The 18,796-nt window shown below is 40.2% G+C and overlaps 1 protein-coding gene across 1 annotated transcript in view; it reads right to left on the bottom strand.

Moving 5' to 3' along the window:
• Positions 1-18,796, bottom strand: part of LOC145451148 (dynein beta chain, ciliary-like) — a 346,083-nt gene that overhangs the window by 31,621 nt on the left and 295,666 nt on the right. The window contains exons 2-31 of the mRNA XM_080329651.1: positions 15,780-16,179; positions 9,018-9,137; positions 8,871-8,950; positions 8,615-8,804; positions 8,340-8,439; positions 7,439-7,650; positions 7,269-7,366; positions 7,064-7,202; positions 6,839-7,006; positions 6,626-6,774; positions 6,450-6,568; positions 6,268-6,382; positions 6,137-6,205; positions 5,679-5,805; positions 5,461-5,607; positions 4,966-5,074; positions 4,765-4,910; positions 4,607-4,702; positions 3,959-4,164; positions 3,317-3,446; positions 3,164-3,261; positions 2,950-3,106; positions 2,361-2,530; positions 2,175-2,280; positions 1,998-2,114; positions 1,815-1,931; positions 1,182-1,382; positions 969-1,121; positions 286-420; positions 70-192 (exon numbers count right to left, since the gene is read on the bottom strand). Coding sequence (XP_080185777.1) covers positions 70-192; positions 286-420; positions 969-1,121; positions 1,182-1,382; positions 1,815-1,931; positions 1,998-2,114; positions 2,175-2,280; positions 2,361-2,530; positions 2,950-3,106; positions 3,164-3,261; positions 3,317-3,446; positions 3,959-4,164; positions 4,607-4,702; positions 4,765-4,910; positions 4,966-5,074; positions 5,461-5,607; positions 5,679-5,805; positions 6,137-6,205; positions 6,268-6,382; positions 6,450-6,568; positions 6,626-6,774; positions 6,839-7,006; positions 7,064-7,202; positions 7,269-7,366; positions 7,439-7,650; positions 8,340-8,439; positions 8,615-8,804; positions 8,871-8,950; positions 9,018-9,137; positions 15,780-16,127 — 4,245 coding nt within the window. The 5' untranslated portion in view covers positions 16,128-16,179. The remainder of the gene's footprint in view (positions 1-69; positions 193-285; positions 421-968; positions 1,122-1,181; positions 1,383-1,814; positions 1,932-1,997; positions 2,115-2,174; positions 2,281-2,360; positions 2,531-2,949; positions 3,107-3,163; positions 3,262-3,316; positions 3,447-3,958; positions 4,165-4,606; positions 4,703-4,764; positions 4,911-4,965; positions 5,075-5,460; positions 5,608-5,678; positions 5,806-6,136; positions 6,206-6,267; positions 6,383-6,449; positions 6,569-6,625; positions 6,775-6,838; positions 7,007-7,063; positions 7,203-7,268; positions 7,367-7,438; positions 7,651-8,339; positions 8,440-8,614; positions 8,805-8,870; positions 8,951-9,017; positions 9,138-15,779; positions 16,180-18,796) is intronic.

The raw sequence follows: 18,796 nt of genomic DNA, 5'->3' as shown, positions 1-18,796 counted from the left end.
CAAGCTACAAAATAAATTTCAATTCATCTTGACTTTTCTTCACACACATGAAAAAACCCTATATCGTACCTTCTCCATACCCATCTCTTTCACGGCCTTGTCTACGATACCGCGGACTTCATCCTCGAAGTTGTGAAGATTGAGTTTCAACAAATCAGCGAGGGTGGTATTTTCATCCATGCTAAACTTGACCTGAATAACGCAGAACAACACACTAGTCGGCCAGCGCCCCCGACATAATTACATGCTATTTTCATATTGCATCATCCAATCATAGGCACTAACCTTGGTGGCTTGCATTAGCTGCTGCCAGTGACGATCGCGAATGGCCGGATTCTGCAATTCACCCACAGCACGCAACGACGTCAGCATGTTCTTCACGTCAGAGTCCAAACCGCCGAACGAGTCCCAAGCTCTCATCTGAAAAAGAAATTACGAGAGATAATAATTATGAGGCCTGACTGAATAGGTCGAGAAGTTCAACTTAAAGACGACTGTGATTGTGATGGAAAATATCGGATGGATACAACAAAATTTTAAATGCACTTCATAGTGTACAGCTTTTCAAAAATACTTTTTTCTCAAAATTTCACTGGTGATTAAAATAAACAAAAATCGCTGCATACCAAAGTAGCCTCAGATTGAAATTTCGACCATTTTTGGAAATAATAGCATTTACTTCGATAAATTATGTCACAACGCCATGATCAAAGTCGTGTACCAGACATGCCTGAATGTGTATGGCAAGTGATGCTTTATTCACACGTTTTCATTTTGATGCACGCATCTTACCCGTTCTGAATTTTGGTTTGAAATTTGACAGGAGCCTAGAAATTTTCTCGGCAGAATAATCAGAATTCATACATTCCCCTATTAGCGTCAAATCTTGATCACGATATAATCTTTAAAACATGTTTTTTCCTTCTCTTTCCTCAAAAGATAAAGGACCGCAAATTGTTCACGCCCACCTCTTTGTCGAGAACGCGAATGTCTTTCGCAAACTTCCTGCAGTCCAGCTCCATCTGTTCCACATCAATGTTTTGCCACTTTGTCTTTTTCCAATCGTCGATACTCGTCTTCACCAACGAGATCATATCCCACAGACTTTTCAGGAGCATGACCTTGAAAGTAAACCGGACGTGAAACATGAAGCGCTCGCCGCAAAGCAAGCCAACACCGACCTCCTTCCTGCATTGCTTGATCTGCTTGAATTCTGGGGCGTTAATCTCAAAGATATGCGCCGACTCGTAGAGCTTCTCCATCTCGTCTTCCATGCCTGTGATTTCTGTGTGGCACTTGTCCAGTGTCGAGTACGGTGCGTTGGAGCTGTATCGGAAGGGCGCGTCTTTACGGAAACGCTCTCGGAACTCGTGCTGCTTGACCTGCAAGCACGAATGGAAAGGTTTAAAGTCCCCATAATGCCGCAACGGCACTATGAGAGAGTGAATTCATGAACGGCCGCCATGAAAAGACTAAGTCTTCATGCCGGCGTCGCCCGGTAGTTTGGTAGTAATTGTTTGAATTATTGTATTAATATATACTCAGATTACTCACGCATCGGGTCCATTCAATAGAGAGTAGAAACTAACACCTAAATCTTAATTTCAGTTACAAATATGGGTGTATAGCTGTATGAATGGAGTACTATGAAAATAGGATCAATATCAACATGTTTCCACGTGAAACGATTGAAGAAAGTAGATCTAAAAAGAAAAATAGTACTAGAAATGGGGATGATAAAAATATTTTTAATATAAAATGATACAAAATATAGCCTATCGAATTTTGAAACGCTAACTGACGCCAGAACTCACATCAAACGACATGCATTTGCGTCGGAGAACGGCAACCTCGTCGGACTGTAACGGGGCGACCGCTTGCTTCACTGTTGCCGCCGTTTTCTTGGTATTGTTCCATTTTTCCGGCAATTCCTAAACGAAAAGTTTGAGCTCGTGGAAAAATCGATTGAATGAAACCATCGCAAATTCAGTGAGTACCTCAAGCTGCTTGTGCGTTTCTTCGGGCAATTCCTGATCGTAGGTCTTGAGAAGTTCGATGGTTTGCTTGAGCGGTTCGAACATCTCGTCCGTGGAGCTTTGCCTAGTTTTCACGTCCTGGACACAAGAAAATGTGTGTCACCACCTATCCTATAAACCGATATCGGACATTTCCACCTTCAAGTTCTCGATAACTCCAATCAGCGAGTCATAATCTCCTTCCTTCACTTCGACCTGCATTCCGGCGTCGACAACCTTGATGAAACCCTCCAAATCTGAAAGACTGTAAAAGCATCCGTCTCACAATAGGCTAAATGCTTCCAAGTGCATGGTTAGACACGGCAGGCGTGCAGTTAGACGCACCTGTTGGTGACGTGGTCGATCAAATGCTGCTTGAACATAAAACTCCATCTCTTGATGATATTAAGTAAAGCTTGCTTGAATGGCTTTGCGTCGACCTTGAACCAGCAGTCAAACACAGCTACCGGGTTTACTTCTTCGACTTCGCAATAGATTTTCTCATACGTGTCGACCTGGGACACAAATTCAATCCACTCACTGCACAGAGCTGTGCAATGTGTGCATATAACTGATAACCCACAAATTTAAGCCGCCTGCTATTTCAAACACATCTCACACATTACCCAAGCAAAAAGTACATTTAAATTTCAAAGCCATATCAAGATGCTGTAATTGGAACGCGTTGGTCCAAAATATTACAGAGCACAAAAGTCTCGATTTTCACACAGACAAATTTGTGTGATTTGTTGGCTAACAATAGCCTTCGACAGCCTAGTCTGGAAGATGCACCTGTTTGACATAAGTCAATATTGGCTACAAAAAAGGGTGTATTGAACGACACAATAGTGTAATATTTGCAGTGAATAGCGTCAAAAAAATTGGTAAATTCGCCGTTCCAGTGCACAAGGAGAGAACCAAAGTTGCGGCATACTTGTTCTTTGAACATGTCCAGAGTCGGTGGATTTTCCGGTACTCCTTCTTCAGCATGCGCTTCTATTTCTTCGCTCGTAAGTACATGTCCGTACGTCAAAAACTGCTTCATAAACTCGCCGCGGTCGTCCACCCACAGGTACGCGTAATTGTCAAAACTGCATGCAAAATTACTTGATACACATCGCCAAAGGGAAATAGAAATTCAATATAACCTGTTCCTGTATTCACACGCTTTGTCCATGACAGTTTGAACCCTCTCGAGCATTTCATTTTTCATGTCTGACAGATCGGCCATGTCTAACATGTCATTCTAAATAGTGGTCCAGGTTAGTATCAAGTTTGGGCAACGAAACGGAAATATTTACTAAATAGTTTTCAGCATCTGTTTCCAACGCTAATCGTGGCACAAGCGTTGACATATGGTAGACATCGTTCACGAGACCTTCCACGAGTTCATAAAATCCTTCTTGGCCGCTGTTGTAGTCCAGTGATGGCCTGCATGATCACAGATGTTGAAAGATACATACAAGAAGCACAGCGTACTAATTACAGAGCCATCAACAATAATAGAAGTGCATTGCTGCAATAATATAAGAGCAGAAGTAATGGTAATCGCCTTAGACATGTAGAGGATCTTTACAATTACAGTTATTGAACATATTTTTACAGGCAATTACAAAAACGGCTATAGATAGTCCCCGAGCGAGATAGTGTAATGGTTATGCGTCCGGCTTCTCGAGCGGTAGGTCGTGGGTTCGATCCCCGGCCGGGTCATACCAAAGACTCGAAAAATGGTATCCGCAGCTATCCTGCTAGGCGCTCAGCAATCACGGATAGCATGGAGGAGAAAAAAAAACGGGGGCGCAGACTAGATGACCTCATGGGGCCGTATCGCAACTCCGTCGCCAAAGCATCTCGATGGTGCAGGCGAGAAAGAATATCATATCTCTCTCTCTCTCTCTGTGGTGCAAATAGACATACGTAAATATAATATTGAAAGATCATACTTGAACACCATATTTGGAGAATCCAATTCCAAATGCGCTTGGAATAATGATGCCAGCGTGTTCTTGCTGTCAGTTTGGTGCAAGAAGTATTTCAACGAACACTCGATGGCCAGGAAAAATCCTTCAATAACTTTGTCATCAATATATTCGACGTATGACTTCCACGCGTCAGAGTCGTCCAAAGCTTTGTACAGTGACTTATTTTCCTGACAAGAACAAGCGAATGGTAATGTTTGAAAATCAATAAGCTCAGCGTGAACAACACTAGCTACTTAATCATAAAAGATACAATAACTGTAACTGTAAAAACCAATCATTTCTGTTTCATTGAGCCACCTGCATTCACGAAAGGCATAAAAGTACTTGAATTCATTGCACATTCAACTGTTCCACTCACATTCTTGAATGGAATGCATACTGATGCACACATATTTGATTTTTACCCAAAAATTAACTAAATCGCGCAAAACTATATGCACTTATAGGTTGCGACAACATAAAAAATATACGTCAACAGTACGAAATGCGCGGTCTATTGATGTTGGATAACGCAACCACTTTTATTTTGACAAGTCATAATGTAATATTAAGCCAATATCATTGTTGACATTAAGCCATCCATCTTTGTTGATACGTTCAGACACTTACCGTAAGCAATGCATGAATCTGCTCACCACCCTTTGTGATGATATCGTAGTATTTTTTCAAACGTTCCGTCCTGTCGTCGAGGTTCAGAAGGTTATCCTAAACATGAGATTTGATTTACTATACACTGAGTACAGCTGACAAGAAGTTCTGTTTCTTGCCTTTTTCCCTTCTTTCCTGTCGAATATTGGATGCACCCATCCATCCATTATTTGTGTGATTTTGTCGATGTTATCTTTTGCTTTCTGCACTCGCTTTTCCAAATCATTCACAAGATCCCGCGTTTCTTGGATGTATTCCCAAATACCTAGATAATACCAAGATCAGTGTTATCCTGATTTGACATCGATAAAGTAAATTACCATCTTGTTTCCAGGATAGCTCGCTCTCAGCCTTGCTGAGTTGCTTGTCAATATCCTCCAGCTGGCCTTCGATGAGTGGATACTCCACATCCAGCACCGTTGTCCTTACCTAAAATGGTGTAATCTTGCATCTACTGCAATGTATACGGATATTATCTGTCTAATCTGATCTAACACTGGAAGCAACTATGGACCAGTTTAGTCGAGGAATAAATAAAATCACCACCATAACTTCTTCAATTTGTAAGTTTGGATATAAATTTTGGCACAAGGACAAGTATTCTTTATAACGGAACGGCATTCAGATCAAATACTTTGTATTCAACTTGAATCAGATTGACTATTAAAAATGCACTCCTGCCTCATTACCAAGAGTTCTTCCTAGAACCCATAATCTGAAGTACTGATTTTAAAATAAATAGTTTCAATCAAATATTGTATCCAGCTCCAAACAGTCAATAATTGCATTATATCAAAACAGCAGTGCATAAATACCTTGTTGTACCATTGCTGGGTGAGATCAAGATTGGCAACATATTGCCTGAAAGATTCCTTTTGTGCAAAAATCTTTCCCGCCACATCCGGTATTACCTCCGCATCCCTGCTTTCTAAATATTTCACTTCACGAAGCACAGATACCAGCTAAGATGGACAACAGGTTGTTAGTCACTAGGTGAACCGCTATTTGTGCTTTTTCACCAACGAAAATTAACCTGTGGGTCAAAATTGATTTCGAGTAGTTTCGTTTTCTCGTTCCGTTGCACCAATGGCTGATTGAGATTGAACTCGGACTTTTCATCCACTTTTTGTGACCATTCCTCATAGATGCTATCCTCAAATCTAGCATAAGAAAAGATAATTTCAAATACCGATTTAACGTGCATCCCCCATAGCCATGTAGCTGCTTAGGTTCAAAGAAATTCTGGGATATTGCATAATATGGCTACAAAGTAAGGTAAGGTACAAAGTGTTGTAAATGATTAAAAGTCAGGCAAGGAGACATGTCAAAATTCGCAAGATAGCAGTCACTATCATATCAGGCTATCAACACGAATTCCAGAAGGTACCGTAATACATAAACCACTAAATGAAGTAGTACTGTGTACTGTATTAATGCTTGAAAGTTCAACCTATATGTAAATTACAAGAAAGAAAATAAGTAATAAATTACTTCTTGAGAAGATTTATCATCTGAGCATACTTCATCTCCATCGACTTCCCTTCCTCCGAATCCATCACACTTGAGAAAGAGTTTAGACCGTGTGATTGAGAAAAACTAATGAGAAGACTCTCATTACTTACGGGTGGTGAATATGTTTGAAATTATTATACGGATCCTGAATTCGTGACCTCAGCTCCTGTGCCCATCTCAAAGCTCCAGCGACGGGTGGCATGTTTTTATTCACCAAATAGTACTCTGTTATCGGAAAAACAGCATTCACATTTAGATGTTATACAAAAGATCACCTTTGAGAAAAACTGACTGTGTTCAGCATGATAATCCGATTGCTTGTCGAAAAGTATTTTGGCTTCATCCAATTCCTTGTGGTACATTGCGAGTAATCTCGGGTATTTGGGATATATATCTTGGCTGATAAGCGGTCTGTAATCAATAAACAACATGAAAGTGGCTTTTAATCATAATGCAACAAGAAATTACCTGTCCAGCAAGGAGCCAAACATATGGATCAATTTGAATGCCGACTCAGTGCCGGTGCAGTCATCAAATGCTTGATACACAAACGATCCCAATCTTCTATCCATGTCGTCAATACGACTTCGGAAATTATCGAATTCTTTCACGAATGTCTAACACCACGTTGAATGTCAGCATGAGGTTACACATAATAATCTTTCAAGAGGTTATCCTTACTCTATCAGTAGGCTCCAGTGGGTCGTAGGATAGATCTGAAAAGGCTTTGAAGAGCGCATTGAATTCTTCATACAGTGCAACTACTTGATCACTGAACGCTTTCCCTTTGATTCCTCCAAACTCAATCTTTTCAAGCCGTAACATGTCTTTGGCGTCAGCAAAAAGAGTCTGAATCAAAAGCATTACGATTCGAGAAGTTAAAAGTAACATACAATCATTTCATACCTCGACTGAAGACAAGCGATCGATGAATGTATCCATTCTGGCAAACACAAGCAAATTGTCAAAATCCCACAGTGCCACTTCCCGGCCAGATTGCTCGAAATACTTTGGTAAGTTGTCCTTGTGCTCATGGTACGATGATCTTTGCAGAAATAAACAAAATTAAAACATGAGTAGCCTACTATTTTTGTGGGAAATCAAATGTTACTTGAATTCGTCCAAAAACTTTTTGGCTGTTTGAATTCTTTCCAATGCTTCCTCCACTTCAGACTTGAAAAGATCGTCAGGGGCAAGAAAAACGCGGCACTAGGGAAATACAACAGACGATTATTCGGAGTATGCTCCTATGCTGTGCACTTTGCTGCAACTCGTGCGTACCTTATTAATTACAAGATTACAAACTTCCTGCAGCAATACAATCAACCGGGTCGGCTGACAGTAATGCTTGCTGTGTGCCCAAACTTTACAGATTGTATCATAGAGCGGTTTTATGTAGATCCGACTCTCCGAAAAATCCCGTTCCTCAAAGTCTTCAAATATCCATTTGAGCGGTTTTAGGTGACTGTGGATATCGCGGGCTTCAGCAAGACCTGATTTTAAACAATACAATTTGCTACTTGAAATCAATAGAACATGGAAGCGACTTTGGTTTTAAGTGGTTCTTAATTACCCTTTATATGATTGTGGTCCACTTTCAATTTTCAAAAATATTCAGTGTCCGCCCCTCAAGTTCAGCTAGAAATGTCTTTGTGACATAATCGTGACAAGTGAACATACTTTGTCACATGACGTTTACGTGCCTGTTTACTTATCATCATTGAGTCATAGCAACAAAACTGTTTAGATAATTCAAATTCAGCTCATTACATATGCTGAAGTTACTCGCAATGAGAGAAGGCCGGAAAGTTTGAATTAGCAATAATTTATCAATATGAATACACTTTGCTGGAATAATAAATATGGGTATATCTTAACTTTTCACCAAATTCATAATTTTATAGTAGCTCGGTGGCCCGCCTCAAATGCTCATGTGGCCCAGTGGTGAAAAACGAATAGAATTTTTAGTTGAAAGCAATTGGAGATTCAAGTGTAAGCTTAGAATGGAAATTTCTACTCCATGTTTCTAGATGCCAGTGACTCAATATTAATAATCTACATAGTGGGCCATAGTTAGGGGACTGGGCGATCAGCATCTCGTTAACCACATCCTGATTGGATATAGTTACAGTAATGAAAATCTCCGGTAAAGGGAAATTTAATATAGCATTTACAAACTAACCAGTCACAACACTTCGGAACATTTCCCGGAAAGCTGGGGCATAACTGCTTTGCACTTTATCCAGAACCTTTCCCATTGCCCGTACCTTGCGATCATTAAGCTGTGAAAAATTGAATAATGAAAATACTTTTGAATACATTGTTGGTAGTATTGGTGAAATCATATCAAAATATATGGAGGTAATATGTTACTTTCAAGATATAGACGTGATCATGTTCTATTTGTAGACTCATTTACATTCAAAAATTGTTTTCATATCTTATAGACGTATGCACCTGGTCATATATGCATTGTAGATTTTCAAAGCGGTCTTTCCAAAAATTGATTTCTGTAATTGGGGTTGGATTTGTTCCCTGCAGCAGTATCTCTGAGGAATCCCGAGAAAGGACATCTCGGATCTGGTGACTCCACTCAATCACAACAGATTCCAAAGCATGTACAATTTGTGGATCAATGAGCTTTTCTCTAACCAAAGAAAATTAAAATAAGATTCTCAATACTCTAAAAAGAAAGTTCAAAATCAAAACTTGCTTCTCTTCCTCCACAATTGGCGGTGTTTCAGACATTCTTTCTGCGCCAGCAGGCAACGGTAGAAGAGTTTTTCCCTTTACCTACAAAGTGTAAAAATTTAACGAATTTCATGATCCTGTTAGCATCTGCAATTTTCATGATAGTCACCTGGCCCGATACTACAAAAACACTGCTTTTCAGCTTGTGAACGTGTCGCATTACATCTCCCGACACAACATGAGGCCATGTCTCGTGGTTTCTATCGTTTGACAAGAGTGGTACAATCACCTGAAATTTAAAGCAGGGCGTATATTACAAACTCAATACTGCAGATCAGCCTTCAAAATAGAAGAAAAATATTAGCCGCAAATCTGATTAGATCAGGGGTTGTCAAATTTTATTTTAGGCATAATAGTGAACATTTAGCCATCCTTTCATCGCTTAAAGAAAACTTTAAAAAGCAAGCAGGGTGTTCAATAAAACCGTATAGTTTCATGATATCGAAGGTCAAAATAACTGCTCTGAGAAGACAAGACTCTGCAGCAGATGATTCTCATATCTTTGGCTGGATAAGGATGTGGATTCAGCCGATTAGGGTTTTAGTTGTAGGCTTGAGCATTTCATAGCCAACGCAAAAAGCCAGAGTAGGCCTATACTTTTGGCTTGCCTTACTAATATGCACTGCTTCTATAACAGTGACTTATGTAAAATGTGTCCTAAATGAGCATACTAGGAGTGTCCATTATAATGTTGTAAACCAGAGGTGTGCAACATTAACAGTGATTGTGATACATATCAAGAAAGGTCTACATCAAACTACAAGTAACGACTGAAAGAAAATCGCAAACATGTTTCAAGGGTATTGATGAACTTTGTCGGAAATACTTATATGCAACGTCTGAGAATAGGTATCAGTCAAAATTAAGCAAAGGGAAGCGGTCAGTAACGAAGTAGGCCTACTTCTAATTTTTCGAAGCACTTAAGCAGGTCTTGCCTACTTGTACTATACTTACTCAAGGGATATTTCACTTCTAGGTTCAGCTTTTTTATAAGCTAAAGCTGGGTACAGGATGGTTACTGGCAAATGTCTACTTCTACTCGTAATTGACTAGAAACTTACGACGTTGCTTCTGCGGCTACTTGAGTACAAGGTTGTAACCAAGTCACAAGGCTCCGAGTCACAAGTCAATCTCACTTTTATAGTTTTGACTCGAGTCAAGTCGAGTCATTTTCAATTCACTACCGAGTCAAGTCCGAGTCCAAGTCATCGAACAGAGGGTCGAGTCCGAGTCATGGTATTATGACTCGAGTACGAGTACAAGTCATAGTGTTGACTGCTCAGTTTCCAGTTAAAGTATTGGTAAAGCCTATTTTACCAACTCTGTTTGGTGATATCGAATGGTTAGTATTTATATTATACTAATTTTTCTCACTTTTAGCAGTTTTGGGTCGCATTTTCAAGAACTAGTATACCAATAGACGAAATCCCATGCGGTTACTTTACTCATTTTCGAAATTATAATGAAATGTCGGTCTTCGCCGTATGAGTCTCGAGTCATATGACTTGCTTCGAGTCATGTGGAATGACTCGAGTCCAAGTCGAGTCAATACACAGATTGACTCGAGTCGACTCGAGTCATTTCCGTATTTAGAGAAAATGACTCGAGTCAAGTCGAGTCATCAGAAAATCGTGACTCGAGTCATTACAACCCTGCTTGAGTACCAACAATGACTAATCTTTGACCACCCTTGATTAGGCATCGGTGTACGATATGTAGGGGCGACCAAATGATGAAGATCACAATGTAATTACAATAATAAGTTTAATAACTATATTGCTGCTGTTGAACACCTCGAAATTTCAGCCGAACTCAAACTCATTCTCAGTTCGAAAATTCATCATTCCCCTCAGAATGCTTCGTGCGGCCCTTAAAATCGTTCACGCGCCTACTCCAAAAACCCCTGTACTAGAGTGCACTGCCGTCGACTAGCCAACCATTGTGCTTGTGTACCTAACTTCGCATGCTAGGCTGCTAGCGCTGCCGAGGAAGTTGCACCTTACCACGTTGCCAGATTACGCTGAAATCCACTCAACTATGACATGCCATAGATGTCATTGTTGAGTGACTTTGGTCGCGGCAAGGCTTCGCGGCCAAACGCGCCATTCTTCGGCCAAAGTTTCACTTTTGTGGGAATTGTAGTTTAGCATTGGTATCACTAGTGGGCAGTAGGGATTGTCATAACGCGAGACAATACAGGCATAGTCATAATCTGCAGTGGAGTAATTAACAAATATTAATCGAGAAGAATGAATTACTTTTCAAAAGATTCAGACGTTGATATCGAATATTTAGTGATCATGGTCCACCGAAGAAGATTTTTCCAGAACTTATAAGCACAGTATGAAGATAATACGTTCACGGCGTCAGTTGAATATGACGTCAATGTTCGTCGTGCAAGGAAGATATGAATTTGCCAAAATGAGCTTCAAGCACTGCTGCCTAGTCGTAACACCGACGCCATAGGAATTATTGGTAAAAACATTATACCAATGGTTCTTAACATTTACTCACCCGCGGAACACTTACGCTAATCTACAAGAGTTCGCAGACACCCTAATTTTCGCTTAGTCATAGAAACAAAAATCTACCACAATACACGCTAAACTGGACAGTGGACTTTTAATATATTACTATAGGCTTCATCTTGGAAAGTGACATCGTATTGTTCGGTCGAAACGCAACAGCGCAATACAATATGCTTAATTACAATTGAGCTTATAAATATTGGAGATGGATGGGATTTCCGATGGTCGAGGTTTCGATTTTGAACTCAAACCTCTGGTGCGTAGGCCACTGTACACGGCGTACCTCCACAACAGTCATAATTCGACTACCGATCGGGCAAAGAAGGGCGTATCATAGGGTTACCATACGTCCTCTTTTAAGAGTATTTGTCCTCTTTTTTGAAAGTGTCCTCGGAGGACGCCCTTTTGTCCTCTTTTTTGAGATTTTGTCCTCTTTTTTGAAAATTTAGGTCAGATTTAGAGCAAATTTCGAGTGACATGCCGTAAATTAGCACATAACTGACGCTCCGGCGGGTATTTCGGAGTGAAAAACGGTTATTTTAGCTCTGGGTGGAAAGATGACCTTTTTTTTAGTCAACCGATCACAAAGTGGGAAAAATTCACCGGATTTTGAGAATTCTTCTCCTGTTTTGCAAGTCTCAAATTTCTGAAAAAGTGTCCTCTTTTTAGATTTCCAAAATATGGTAAGCCTAGCGTATCATCACGAATCATATGTACGAGTTGAGTGTGTACTGTGTATCTTAATCTTCTCTGAATCCCTGGGATTGGGTCATGGAATCCCTAGCGCTCCGTGCAACACCGTCTAAGGACCACTGTATTAGACTATTTAATGTATTATACTGCTCAAGACTGTGTTGTGTATCACTGGGACACGGAATAAATCCCTGCATTGCAGGTCCATGAATAATTTAGGCTTGGTGTGTCAGAAAAGGAAATTAAATCGTGCAAGGTGACATTGTGCTGGTGGAAATTGGCATCCGATCCTCCACGTAGATACTGTGAGCCCAGGCGGGGCCTACGATAAGTAATAGTATCGTAGGCCCTGGTACAGAGGGTAGGCAAACTTTCGTGTGCAGCGCGCCAAACTATTTGAATTGCAAAAATTTTACCAACTGGCGTGCCAAACATTTTTAGTTTTGTCATTTTATCGTTTCAAGAACGGAATTCCACCAACCGCTTATCTGAAGCTGGCAATGGTGGCGAAAGGTATAAATTCTGATCGCTACCGCACCATATTAATGTACATAATATTTGCTTAATTTATTGCGTTAAGATCAATCGTCTTGGTTGCTTTTATCGTTTACAAATCCCCTGTGTTCAGCACCATAGCCAATAAGAGACACGCGCGTCGGACACCAACGTTATTACGATGGTAGGACTTGATCATGAAAAATTTGCCCACCCATGTATCATACAATCGGTGTCATGACACACTTGGTTTGTATGTAAAGCTGTAAAGATCGCGGTAAAGACAAACCAGACGAAATAAAATCTCCTTTCGTGAGACGAACACGACTCCAAATTCGCATTTCGTCGCAGGGCTCATTATTTTTCACTGTGGGTCTCATTTGCACCGTGCGGCTCAGACACCTGTTCGGCAACGGTTATTTCGACGCCTGAACATATCAAAATCGAACGTTTTGACCAACACGCGGCGGTTATTTAATTTCATGGTTTTATCGCCGCCATTCATTTTAGGAGTGCATTTCACGTAGTCGCATGTTTCCTGAAACGTTATATCTCTTAGTGTCTCCTAGCTTAGAAACACCCAGGGCCGAAATGTCGGCTGCTATAAATAGTCGGGCTCCCACATACGATATTAGCATGCCGCTCTCTCATAATTGCTAATACGTTTGGAGTCATTGCTGTATATTAAGCATATTTTGTATTTTTTCGATGTTTCTTTGGGGTCATCCACATTAAAACCAAACTAGGTTCTACTAAATCGCGCCAAGTGCGGTGAAAATGTCCAAGAAAAACAGAACTTGCCCCAAAAGACACTGCTTTATATTGATTGATCACCTTCGAGTTATTTCCATTTTGAAAACCATGTTTCACTTTTTGCAACTAACATGTCAATTCATTGGCGTGCCACGAAAAATCATCTCGCTTGCCACAATTGGCACGAGTGCCAAGGGTTACCGACCCCTGCTGTAGTCGTATATAGGCTCATTATGCCTGCAAGGGCAGCTTTTTGGATTCTATTTTCAGTTCGGAAGCAAGCGGTAGCATAGCTGCATTGTATTGTCATAGGCGAACTGTATCGTAACACAGCATTGTTTTTATTGTGTTACAATTACAACATTTTCAACAATGCCTCAAGAAAACACGATACGAAAAGTCTTAGGTCTCACTACCACACTGAAGTTTGGAATAATGGACTGGAAAAGATGATCTATTGTCCATTGACAACGATTAGAACAATTTCGATGAAACAAAAGACATGTGACGACGATCGGTTGATATCTTCCTGATGCGGCGTTAGGTTTTCGCAATTCTGCCTCGTCACTACTTCGAGCTTGAAATTATCTGAGTCTGAATTGGTAGTATTTCATTTTAAATTGTGGTGGCAATATTTGTGACGCCAAATATATATATATAAGCCTTATCTTTCATGGTCATAGTCATGGGCAAATGATTTGGTAATACATCGGCATTGATTCCCAAGCGGCCACAATTTTTGTCACTACCAGTGATATAATCGCGATGACTGTGCGCATAACATGCCAGAATGAGCTTGAAATATATTCCCACAACTCCCAGATATGTATTCAAACATTTTCGAAATTGGCCTATTGCCAAATACTATGAGAAAATATTGCAAGAACAGAGATCTTTATGAATATTCAATAAATCGTTGCAGAATTGATTGGTAGAGCGTAATAAAGCTACAGATCTTGTATACTCCGTCAACATAGCTTTATCATCTCCAGGTTAGCATTAAACCTGATCTAATTTGGAAAAGCTGAAAATTTTCTAGTTGTCCAAGTCTGCAATATGGCGGGAAATCTGTTGCTGATTGCATTAACAAATTGCTAGCATAACAACTGTGACTCAGTCTGGCATCAATATTCAGTAATAAAGAGGAATACTGGAGAAAGCTATACAATACAACCACTCATTGTGTTGGCCTATCCTTAGCTATGTCAACGCGATACAGCTGAGAGTGGCACGGATTTCTAATATCACGCAAATATACTTTGCTATTGAAGTATTAATTCATCTAGCTTCGGTATTAGCCCATGTGGTCCGTTCATGCGGCCTGTGACACGATTTTGAAACACAGTGCGGGAGTCTTGTTCTAATTCCCTGCCAAATGTTAACATTACGTTAAAATTCTTTGCCAAGTCTTGAGCTTGGTCCCGTTTATTTATTATTTTACTTTACGCTCTGATCCGTATAATCTTTATCAGCTGTTTTACCCGGCTTCGCGACTACCAGCTCACTGTTCCACAGCATAATATGCTGTCAGTACGGGTTACGGGGAAACCTCGTGTAAATGTGTAGCTTTTCCCGTGTAAAAGAGTAAAGTAGCATCAACCAGTTTTGTGTAGTGGACAATTATGTGCTGTTATTTTTGAGTTGCATAAGCAGTCATTGAGGGAGCCACGTTAACCGTCGGTTGGCGATTGTAGATTGTCTATTACTGTGGAACGAAAATGATTATTTTAGTATAGTTCATGTTGATATGTTGCTTAAATATTTGACTTGGAGAATGACTGCTATATTAGTATTTGTCACGAGCACACCCGAAAAAATGTACACTGCTCAAATGTCGTGATATCGAATCAACCGTAGTTAAATTGCGAATTATTTTACCTATAGTTGTGGGTGTGGGTGGCATGTCAAATGTCCAACTCGCGGGTCGATTGCTTCGCACGATTTACTAGACGCCAGTAAAGGTGTATTTTTACGATACGTGCGGATGCGGAATGCCAAGACGCAGCAGCAGCCCACTTTCAATCAGACACTTCCATTTCGTTAAATACGGTCTTACTCGTAGGACATTGAAATTGAATGCCATGGCGATTATGAGCTCCGGCGACGTCTTCCAAGCTAGTAAATTTTCCCGCAAGCACATTTGAGTTGGAGACCACGGATATATAGGGATAGGACTCGAAACATATGACGAAATAGATAGCCGCGGAGGCGACTAAACACATATTTACACAAGAAGGAATTCAATACATCATTTTATCCAAGTGTATGTGTCTGTTTATTCAAGAACACTGTTGCTAAGCAACGTTTCGCTCAATAACATTACTAAACAGTAAACACGTTCAACGTTGGGTACCTGCTGGACTTGACTAAAATAACTATCGCTAGAAATTGCTTGAACCAACCTCGTCAACTAATGAAGACAGTTGATCCAATGGCGCATATGATATATCACCGTAAAGTAGTTGCTGCTTTATTCCGTCCGGTGAAATTGTCTCTTTGCTCTTTCTGATGAAATACACTGCTTTCGTTTTGGTAGAGGTTGGGAATTGATATGTCGGCGTGAGGGCCCCGGCTGCGCTCGAACTGATAACCAGCACGGGTATATCAGTTTTGTCAAAAAATTCTTGTATGAGAATTTTGCTCTCTTCCACTCCCATCAGTTTTTGCCACTTGTCATTCTTTAGCTTCAGAGTTTGCAGCACATAATCACTGAGGAACTCATATCGCTTATCAGCATTAGGCTCTCCCATGATTAGACCGCGTCGCGATCACTAGCAAAGCTCCAATCTATGTCCTACACCTGCGGAAATTAAAAGACCTTGGAGCATATGCAAATACTCTATCGACAAATTTACTCTGATAATGTTTTGTCTGGCTTCAGTAAGATTTACTACTCTTTAATTTGATCTTAAATCGTAAGCTCAAACATAACTCGTACATTGTTAACCTATACTCTACTATTGATTCTGTCTAGGCTCGGCGTTAGCGATACAAAGTGCTCGTCGCTCTGGTCGGGAATTGCCTAGACTTGTTTCATAATGAATACAGCGTCGTCGCGTAATTTCATCTCGACGTTGTTATGGTTACTTTAGCAATGGCTGGCTCTTCAGTCTTCATCATTCAATGAATCGACAGTTGCCACAGTTGAGATACTGAAGCGGGTTCCACTGTCCATAAAAAGCATATACACAGCAAATGCAACAGAAATACCCGGAAAAATAAACATTTGCTTTTATAATTCCAGTATATCTACTATCTATGCTACGTTGGACATTAGATTCTTTTTTGATATATCATAGACCAAGTCCAGACTAGAAAAAGGTCACTGTCTTCTCATTATAGTATTATCTACTAAGTAAATAGATATCAACCTTATCACCGTAGGCTACACTTTCATGATTAGTGTTCAGGGTTCACTTTGGGGGAGGGTTGGTTAACGGCACGAGCTGTGCATAAATATCGGAATAAAGTTAATTAAAACGATGTCATTCAGCTCCTACTGTACGTAATCCCAATTACCCAGAAGAGTCAAATATGTTGGGCGGGTGCTCAGCAATAAAGTGACGTCACATTGATATTGAAAATTCCTTTGATGTATCGCCTGAATTTTCAGAAATATAATCTGGATTGCCCCACCGTCCTAAGACTATTTTCTTATTTTCTTATGAAATTACATTATCCTGGTTCATAAGATTTAGTCTTATTTTTAACTTGTATTCTTATTTTCAGAGCTCCCACAAAGCCATAATAGTTTCACGGATGATATGAACTAGGGCTTCAGCACCTAGCCAAATGGCAATGAGCGCGTGATTAGAAAAGGACTGGTCGAAAGTGAGGACCTTTTTTATTTAGACCCCATATACAAGGTAGGATGAAAATGTAAAACGTCCTGTTCGCATTCCTGAAGAGGACTGGGCGAAAAAGATAACAATTTTAGGCATCATTTTCCCAACATACGCCTGAGGACGTGAACAGTACACGCACATTAGTTAAGGTCATGCGTATATCCTATCTTCGAAATATTACTAAGAACATAACACTTCATAAAGTTGATTCGAGCACTGGTAAATAGGAAATGATAAAAATTCACAAACAAAGCGATGTGACATGGTGTGACGTCTATACAGGGTCTTTAAATTATATTTATATTTATTTTCCCTTCAAGTTTGATATTTGCGCTAGGCGATAGCGACAGCTAGCGATGGCAGTATCATAAATTCATGTTGACTGACGGAGGATTGTAGATGGATTATTTCCGTTCTTCGAGATTACACATTACACGCCAAATTACTGGATGACGATTGTTTCAAAAGGCTCATGGCGTGCCCATCTGCGCATTGGCAGTAGCCAGCGGTCAAAGGGACGAAAATCGCGCGTGACTCCTCAAAATTTGCGTTTTAGGCATGGTAATTGGTGATGAGCTGCGTTCACTAACACAATTTATTAGGGATGGTGTGAACGTGAGGTTCACGTTCGCGTTCTGGGTGTGAACCTTGGAAAGTTTGAGGTTCGCGTTCACAACAGAACCTTGGTAGGTTCTGCACTGTGAACCTTTTTCATATATTGCAAATTTCACTTCAATATACCATATTTGGGTCAAATTTATTGCATTTCAACTGCAAGCCACACTATGCATGGCGCAGACAGCATAAAAAATCAACACTAAACGAGCATGCACCTTGACATTCTCAATAATTTTACTTGCATTGTTACAAAAGTTTTCTCGAAATATCCAGCTTTCCGTTTGTGAATATTTAGTGACTCTTTTCTGTGAGCTTGACCCGAAATCGCATTACATCAAGAGCGAAATACACAGCATGTAGTCAGCGAATGATGCTTATTCAACCAATCAATGAGATTGATTTCGTTTTCTGATGTAAAAACCTAGCTCTGCTCAATATCCATGTAGCAATACTCGGACGCCGAATACATTGTTCGGTCAGGTCGAGACCGTTAACGCGTAAGCTTAAATTCCCTGGCAAATCCTCGTCGAAATTGTTGGCAAAGCGACGGAAGATATTGATTTTATGGGATTATTATATCATTTGATTGCCTCAGTTGATACATTTGGCGACGTTTAAAACGTCAATATGTACTTCCGCACTGTGCCATTATGTGACCCCATTCGTCGCTAGGTATCGTGTACATGTACAATACATATATATAGGCAATAAAGGGTTGAAATGAGCAATATGACGTCACGTGACGTCATGAGGTTCACGTTCGCGTTCACACAGAACCTTTCAAAAAGGTTCGCGTTCACACAAACCTGAACCTTGCAGAGGTTCACACCATCCCTACAATTTATCTGTGTTGTGAGGTTATATTAAAAACTCAACCCGTTAAGTCCCTCCCAAACTGTTGTGCGTGTTTACTGTTTACACGCGCCTTTGATTATATTACAGAGTGTATAACTAGT

Source organism: Botryllus schlosseri, chromosome 11 (genome assembly GCF_051294905.1).
Source record: "Botryllus schlosseri isolate E-star chromosome 11, Bs_hap1, whole genome shotgun sequence".
NCBI classification, from domain to species: domain Eukaryota; kingdom Metazoa; phylum Chordata; class Ascidiacea; order Stolidobranchia; family Styelidae; genus Botryllus; species Botryllus schlosseri.
This window is presented reverse-complemented; position numbering and strand designations above follow the sequence as displayed.